General features: G+C 35.7%; 2 protein-coding genes and 1 non-coding gene across 4 annotated transcripts; 2 read left to right on the forward strand and 1 right to left on the reverse strand.

The window, feature by feature from the left end:
* Nucleotides 1–814: 814 nt before the first annotated feature.
* Nucleotides 815–921, forward strand: LOC139821236 (U6 spliceosomal RNA). The gene has a single exon (XR_011734218.1). It is a non-coding gene; the product is annotated as a U6 spliceosomal RNA (small nuclear RNA).
* A 619-nt stretch (nt 922–1,540) lies between these two features.
* On the forward strand, nt 1,541–5,603 carry LOC139820208 (uncharacterized). 2 transcript variants are annotated; one of them, XM_071790327.1, is made up of 7 exons: nt 1,541–1,820; nt 1,945–2,059; nt 2,133–2,272; nt 2,714–3,780; nt 3,899–4,262; nt 4,348–4,716; nt 4,800–5,603. In XM_071790327.1, the coding sequence occupies exons 2-7, from the start codon at nt 1,957–1,959 to the stop codon at nt 5,262–5,264; spliced, it is 2,508 nt and encodes an 835-aa protein (XP_071646428.1). In that variant the 5' UTR covers nt 1,541–1,820; nt 1,945–1,956; the 3' UTR covers nt 5,265–5,603. The 2 variants fall into 2 exon arrangements, with proteins under 2 accessions (XP_071646428.1, XP_071646429.1); XM_071790328.1 differs by having other exon boundaries at nt 1,952–2,059.
* On the reverse strand, nt 5,539–7,963 carry Ccz1 (vacuolar fusion protein CCZ1). The gene is made up of 10 exons (XM_071790329.1): nt 7,674–7,963; nt 7,487–7,581; nt 7,332–7,425; nt 7,025–7,231; nt 6,746–6,921; nt 6,517–6,660; nt 6,292–6,437; nt 5,938–6,199; nt 5,744–5,871; nt 5,539–5,678 (listed from the first exon to the last, which is right to left on the reverse strand). The coding sequence occupies exons 1-10, from the start codon at nt 7,746–7,748 to the stop codon at nt 5,626–5,628; spliced, it is 1,380 nt and encodes a 459-aa protein (XP_071646430.1). The 5' UTR covers nt 7,749–7,963; the 3' UTR covers nt 5,539–5,625.
* Nucleotides 7,964–8,583: the final 620 nt, after the last annotated feature.

Raw genomic sequence — 8,583 nt, forward strand, 5'->3', positions numbered from 1 at the left:
CATGCATGTCGCATTTATGTCTCTCACACACATGCCCGTCCACGACGCTCGACGTACGCGCGATATGTGTATCCAGAGAACGTTCAGTGCTGACGAGAAACAGCGCGAAAACACTGCCGGGCGACATTTTACGCTCCGCCGCCGCTGCTGCCGTCGCGAAAGCAAACGCGGTTAACTTCGCGCCGGCTCGGCCGACGCGACGATCGCGAACGTTCGTCGACATAGCCACGAACAGATTCGGCTGCCACGCGCGTTGTTTTTCGCACGAACGATTCCGCATCGCTGTCAGGAACGAATATACCGAAGCGAAGACACTTGTCGCGTTCGCGCGTTTTGAACCGGCGAAATAGACGAGAGACGCGACGTCGCACCGAGCGTCTCTCGTCTGCGCGAGCAGCCTGGAGCAACCGTGCCGCAAGTCGCGTGAGCCCCGTAGGGCGTGACGTCACGATGCGCGGCGTGTTTAACCTGCGCGCGACGCGCGCGGCATTTGACGCAGTATTTAATTTGTTCAGCAGCCGCGTAGATCGCGATTGTAATAAATTTGATAGTGCAGTGAAATAAAATATTTTTCGAAGATCGTGACATTACTAGTTTTACATGTGTAAAACGAGTAAACGAGGCTGATATAGCATTGTTAAGTAGAAGGATCCATTCCGCCGCTGCTGAAAATTTCAAGAATCCGTTCTAGTTCGCTCGCTGTCCGCTAGATCAGCGTTCGAGATGCATTTGGAACTCCACAAGAGTAACTTTCTCGAGAGCGTTTTCCGGTACGCCTTGTAGAATATATAGAGTTGTAGAAGGGCACTCTCTTGTACTTGCTTCGGCAGTACATATACTAAAATTGGAACGATACAGAGAAGATTAGCATGGCCCCTGCGCAAGGATGACACGCAAAATCGTGAAGCGTTCCACATTTTTTGGCAAAAATTATGAGGATTATTGAACTTTCTTTTAAATTTATTTTTGAATCTAACACGCGTGTGTGTGAAATCCTTAATTTTTTTCTTTAATTACTTAATTTTGACTATTTGATACAATTTTAAATGCGTTTGTTTTACAAAATAGCCTGTTACTATAATTTTTTAAATAACAAATAAAAAAATGTGATGTATATGTGAGTATAATGAGACAAATAAATGAATAGATTTTTAGTGTAATTCTCGAGCCCGTTACCATTACATGACAGAATCCTAATGCAAGGATGACACATAAAATCACAAAATAATTCACATTTTTTGATAAAAATTATGATGGTTATTAAACTTTTTTTAAAAATTTAAAATTTAACACGCATGTTAAATCCTTAATTTTTTTCTTTAATTACTTAATTTTGATTATACTTGATTGAATTGTAAATGTGTTGATCTCACAAAATAATCTGTTAATTTTTTTAATAATAATTATGCAAAAAGATATAAAATACAAAGAGATAAAATAAAGATGGAATAAATTTGGACTTTAGTGCATTTTTGATCGCCACGTGACCGGAATCGGAATACCGGATCGAAACTTGGTCCTCTCACTCCCCTCTTCACTCCACCGGAGTCAGCAGTCCGCCCTCCACCGTCACCGTCACCACGTTGAAATCTTCGACCACGCTGTGACCGTAGGTTATGGCAGTTTCGTAGTATGGCATTTTGATAAAATCGATAAAATAATTTGCCGAGATATTGAATTAATATTACAAAGCTATTTTCAACAGTCTTATTATATAATCGAAATTAACATTTCGGTATTAAAGTATATTATACAAAATTATAATTTATACCGCCCTATTGACGCCACGTGGAGGTTAGAAACCTGAAATTGTTTACACAGTAAGTAGTACATAATTTTATATTAAAAATATTAAGTACTAGCTGGAGTATTTATCATTTACAAAATATAATTTAAAAACATATATGTTGCAAACGGTTGTCGAATAAAAGATCTGTTAAACAGTTTGTAGGCTAGATGGGTCGCAAAGCAAAATTTGATAAAGACTCCAAGGTTCCCAGTGGTCATGGGAGGAAGGCGAAGAAGCAGAGCGATCCGACATTCCCTAAGGGAGTTCTAAGTATGAAAAGATAGTAATAAATTTTTGCTGATATTTCTACGAAATTATATTAATCTATCGGTTCGTGTTACAGTCAAGGAATCTAACAAATTAGGTCACCGGCAGATGCAAAGAGCAAAGAAGAGACTATTGAAGAATCAACAGCTGAAAGAAAATGCGAAGAAGTTACTTAAAAAGAAAACCAATATGGAAGAACAGATACAGCTTAAAAATGTATGTTTCTCGTTTATATGATAAATGTCTGTTATTACTTTGTCTACAACTTTTATATAAATAATTTTTTAGTTAATCGAATAAGAAAGCCATTTTTTGTCTAAGCTTAGATCTAAAGCAGCTCAATATTAATTTCCGTGTATGTGTATTATTTATAATACATATACATATATATTCTAACTTATTAAACTGTGCACCGATCACCATCGGACTTGAAACACAGTTATTGTTGGAACAATAAATCCAAGTCCGACAGTGATCGGCACGCAGTTTAATAAGTTGGAATATATATGTATATGCATTGTAAATAATACACGGAAATTAATATTGAGCTGCCTTAGATCTAAGCTTAGACCAAAAATGGCTTGTATTCTTATTCAATTGTATATCATAGCGGTCTTGTTTTCTCTTATTATTAATCTTTTATTTAATTAATTTTAGAAGGAAGATATATTAAACCAGCAGAAACAAAAGAAAGAAAAGAAAGTAAAATTTGTCAATGACAGTTCTCACAAAGATGACGAGATGGAAATTCAGTCTGATCTAGGATCAAAACTAGAAACAAAGGTAAAGCAAAGTAAAAAGAAAAAGAAGATAAAACAAAAAGATGTAACCAGGAATATAGGAAGTGATAGTGGCAAGAATCATTACAGTGAAGATGACGAAAATAATCAAGTATCCAAACCAGGCAAGAAAACGAAACAAAAAAAAGTGAAAGGCACGAAAGCTAAGACCAATGTAGAACGGAAAAATGATAGTAATAAAAGTAATGATAGTGAGGATGAAGGAATTGAAATATATTCTAGTAATCAAGTATCCAAACCAGGCAAGAAAGCGAAGCAAAACAAAAAAATGAAAAGCATGAAAGCTAAAATCAATACAGAAGGTGAAAATGATAGTAATAAAAATAATTATAGTGAGGATGAAGAAAATGAAATATATTCTAATAATCAAGTAGCAAAACCTGGTAAGAAAACGAAACAAAATAAAAAAGTGAAAAGCACGAAAACTAAGATCAATATAGAAAGTGAAAATGATAGTAATAATGAGGATGAAGAAATGGAAATATATTCCAATAATCGAGCCAAAGTAGGCAAGAAAGCGAAGCAAAGCAAAAAAACGAAAAGCATGAAATCTAAGACCAATATAAAAAGTAAAAGTGAAAGTGAAAGTGATAACGATATGTTATTTAATGGCAATGATGATGAAACTGAAGAAGATGAAAATGAACAAATGGATGAGGAAGATGAAGAGAATACGAGCGAAGATGACAATCAATTGCTCTCTACAGCAAAATCAAAGAAAAACTTGAAGAAAAGGAAACAAACATTTATGGAGGATAACACAGAAAGTGACAGTGAAGAAATGGCATCCAGTGACGAGGAGGAATCTGTTGAAGACGAGCAAATGGACGAAGATGAAGAGGAAAATGATGAGAGTGACGATGATGATTTACTTCCAATAGAAAAAGCTAATAAGAAATTGAAAAAGAAGAAAGAGAAGGAAGAGTGAGTGAATTTTCAGTTACTTTTTTTATACTATAATTTTTCTTTTAAAGATTTTTCAAAATACTATTTTTATACTAATTTTTCTCTTAATTAATTTTTTTTATTTTTTATTAAATAGGAAGCTTGCCGAGGAAGAAATGGATGATATGATGGCACATCAAAGTGTGTTCTCTTTTCCGACCGAGGAAGAACTTGCCAATGTTACTAGCTTAAAAGATATTCAGCAACGAATACGAGATGTCATTATGGTATTGTCAGATTTCAAGAGATTGCGGGATGAAAATAGATCGCGTTCTGAATATACCGAACTGCTCCGACGGGATTTATGTACATATTACAGTTATAATGATTTCCTAATGGAAAGATTGATGCAAATATTCCCGCTGGACGAGCTATTAGAATTTTTAGAAGCGAGCGAAGTGCAAAGACCTATGACTATCCGCGCGAATACTTTGAGAACGCGACGACGTGATCTAGCTGAGGTAGGTTTATATCTATATTATAGACTAAATCAATATTATTTTTGTATCCTTAGTAATTTACTTATAATGTCGAATCTATTTTCAGGCCCTCATCAACAGGGGTGTCAATCTCGACCCAATAGGAAAATGGACAAAGATTGGTCTAGTGGTGTATTCCTCACAAGTGCCTATGGGCGCAACACCAGAATATCTAGCTGGGCATTATACTATACAAGGTGCTTCCAGCTTCTTGCCCGTAATGGCATTGGATCCAAAAGAAAATGAAAGAATCCTCGACATGTGCGCTGCACCAGGTGGTAAAGCCTCGCACATTGCTGCTATGATGAAAAATACCGGAACGGTATTCGCTAACGACGTAAATAAAGAACGATTGAAGGCTGTCGTTGGCAATTTCCACAGGCTCGGTATTGTCAATTCTATAATCTGCAGTTACGACGGACGAAAATTCCCTACGGTAAGAAAATCTTTCTTCCGTTAGTCTCTATAGCTCGCTGTAAAGATTATGGTTTCAAAATTAATGAATGTGACAATTTTCAGATCATGAAAGGCTTCGACAGAGCTTTGTTGGATGCCCCGTGTACAGGTACAGGAGTAGTCGCGAAAGATCCCAGTGTGAAGGTGAATAAGGCGGAAGTGGACATCCAACGCTGTTGCACATTACAAAGAGACCTGTTATTAGCTGCAATTGATTGTGTTAATGCACGTTCGGAATCAGGTGGTATTATCGTTTATTCCACTTGCTCGATTCTACCGGAGGAGAACGAGTGGATTGTCGATTACGCTCTTAAAAAGCGCGACGTCAGGTTACTGCCTACCGGCCTGGAATTTGGAACCGATGGCTTCACGAGCTACAGGCAACATCGATTTCACCCCTCGCTGAAATTAACTAAACGATTTTATCCGCATGTACATAATATGGATGGTTTTTTTGTAGCAAAACTGCAAAAATTCTCCAACAATGTTCTTAGTCAGAAAGTTGTGGAGGAAGAAATGTCCGATTAAAATTTTCTTAAAAATTTGTTCAACAATTTTTTTTATAATCAGATTACAGGAATGCTATTATTACATACAATTATTATTATAGCATTACTTTATCTCATTTACATATACAATTTTTGTTAATTTTTCAATAGTAATGAATAATAATGGATAATATAAAATATATATATATATAGAGAAAGAATTCACATTTTATATCACATGTGTATATAAATACACAGCTTTCTACAATTACTTCACTTATCATTAATATGTATATTGCCTGTTAATAATTGGCGAGATAAAACTGTTATGAAAAGTTACTCGTGAAAATAAGGAAATAATATTTATAATTTCATTACATATTTTCATTGTTATACATTCATCAGTGGAAAAAAATACTTTTTAATTGTTTCTCACAAAGCCTCTTCACTTCATCTATAATAAACAGAAAGATTATTAGGCAATCATGAGTTCAAACGCATAGAATATATTGTACTTACCATCAATTTCTATAATACTCGCACTTTTCTGCTGTATGACAACAAAAAATTCTCTCAAATTAGACAACTTTCCAATAACCCAATAATCACTTATGGTCTTTATAATTATTTCTCCGGCTTCCTTCATTCTAAAAGTCAATTGATTAACAATAATTCTCATTAACGCATGTGTTTAATGAATTTTGGAAACGTACCTGTTCCTATCGTATATATCAGTAATGATCCTCAATACCTCAGGTGTGGTAAGTACATTAGAGCAACGTCTATTATCTAAATGTATCGTACTTTTGTACGCTAAATTCAACTTATTAAAATACAGATACTTCGTACACGATTCCGGCGTGACTATTACATGTTTAGAACATTGCTCAGCTACAGAGCTAACTAATGTGGTTAATTGTGGCCCCAGAAAACTGTCTAAGCTTTTGAAGAAATCAATTAATAAACTAGTTTTTTCTGGAAAGTAAAAAAAAATATTAATATTTTAATTTTCACGTTGATAAAACAATGTAGTTAATAATAGTTAATATATTTTAGTTTTGACTTACTATCGACGAAGAGACATATTGTAGCGCTTAGGGCTCGATACACTACTAGGTACAACGACACAGGTTTAGTAGAGTAGTTGATAAAAACTTTTGGCGATTTTCCAATTAAACTGGGCTCGTTAACGCTAGCAGGTCCGGTAACAAATCTAAAACAAAATATTTTTAATGACATTTTTACTGCAACCTCCATTTAAATTGCAACGAAAATATAAAATCTGTTCTTACTTTCCATAGTGTGAAGTAGTGAACGGTGAGGGAGAGTTTCTAGGTATTGAGCCTCCATGCAACTCTTTTTCAAGATGAGCCGGCAAAAGAGTACTCACTAAATAATTATAAACTACTTGCATGTCCTCGGGTTCTAAGCCGCTCCTAAATCACACGTCGCATAAATTTTGTATAAAAAAGTATTCAAAATATGCTTTATGTTAGAGAAAGAATGTATGCCTTGACTTACCAAACAACTTGGTCATTATAAAGAAATGCTGTGTATTTTACTTGTGTAAACATAGCTTCTACAAGATTCATAAAGCATTGCACTTTGAGAAACGTAATCTTGTCAAGAGGTAAGAATTGTAGACCTTGAAAAACGTCTAGTATATCACTATTACTCAGTTTTAATGAAAGTAGATACTGAAACAAATCGAAAGTGAGATAAAGTAAGGATACATATCCTAGCATACATGTGTCTAGCTTATTTAGTTTACATTTAATAAACAAATGTGCATTTGCTTACTCGTGAATAAAAATGTTCCAGTTTAAGCTTTAACAGCATCACAGAACCACATTCAGGATCGTTAATGATAGTTTCAAAGGAACCCATGAATAATCTAAACATCATATATGTCTGCTTTAATATAGCTTGGCAAACACTGCTGGATATCTCGTCATTCTGATACTTATTACCGTCTCTTTCTTTATAAATGTATGGTACACCAACAATCTGTAGAATATCAATATAGTTAATTTGTAACTCACCCTAATTGAATTAAATGATTACTATTCATGTTGCCCTATCTGTTATAACATCTTAAAGTACGTACCATTACCATCCAGAAATTAGGCTCTGGTTGATAGTATATCTGACGTGTTTTGTGTGTATGGCAATAGTCACATGGCTGCCCAGGGTTGAAAGATCTGTAATATGATTTCTCTCGTGACACCATTCTTCATGGAGATACATAATTGCGATACATACTCTGTAAACTTGATTATCGCTTCGCTGAGCCCTATGTTCTTGATTTGAGCATCGAGGTCCTTCTCCGGATAGTAATACAATATCTTCTTTTCCTCCTAATAAGAAAAAAAAAACATGTTTACATCACAGGCAACTTATTTAAATTAGAAAAATATCACACTCTGCATACATATCCCTGTATACTTGCCTCTCCCTCTTTCTTCGCATAAGTGCCATTAAAAATGTAAAAGTGTTCCAACGTGATCTCGGGCTTGGAAGTCATTCTATGAGTTTAAGTGAAGTAATCAAGCTATTGTAAACAGTACAAGAATTCGGTTCATTGAGACTGCTGAAAACAGGGATCTTGTCAAAAGGATTAGTTGATTCTGGAGACCTCACTCGATAAAAGCACCAAGCTCCAGGCTCCAGATTCAATTGTGTATGTGTGTATGGTATGTGCAGAGAGAAAGAAACCTCAGAAACCTGAGAGAGGCCATCCCTGTCTTTTTACTGGGGACACATTTTCCGACGCGCCGCCTGAGAAAGTGCGCCTCATTTACGTCGTTTCGCTCGGTAACTGCACATGGTTTGCGTCCGTGCTAATGGTTTGTGTCCGAACTACCCAGCTGGAGGGGATATGCTGGCTGCGGCGCGGCGGTCGCGCTCGGCGCCCGGCACGTTTTTATATAAAAACTCGAAAATTTTACTTTGACCATTTTTCCAAAAAATCGCTCTGTAACAGCTTGAAGGCTAGCTGATTACGAATATGATAGTTAAAAAAGTGCGATTTTCTCATTATTTTGGCCGTAATACGGATTTTACGATTCTAGTAATAATAAATGACTCGATCCTATCGACCCTTATAATTCAGACTTTGCATCGTAATATCTACGCTCGTAGGGCACGTAGCGGAAAAATAAAAACACTCTTATATAAATCGACCCCAAGCTATCGATCAAGCCTACTTAGAACTTAATCCGTTCACTCGTTATGCCTGATCTACAATAGCTGTAGTAAGTTGTAGTAAGCCTCAAGATGTAAGAAATTGACCAATCACAGTCGATCATTCTCCTCACATTCGCCTGTAATTGGTCAATTTCTTACGGCTTGAGGCTTAC

This window comes from Temnothorax longispinosus, chromosome 10 (genome assembly GCF_030848805.1).
Source record: "Temnothorax longispinosus isolate EJ_2023e chromosome 10, Tlon_JGU_v1, whole genome shotgun sequence".
Lineage (NCBI taxonomy): Eukaryota > Metazoa > Arthropoda > Insecta > Hymenoptera > Formicidae > Temnothorax > Temnothorax longispinosus.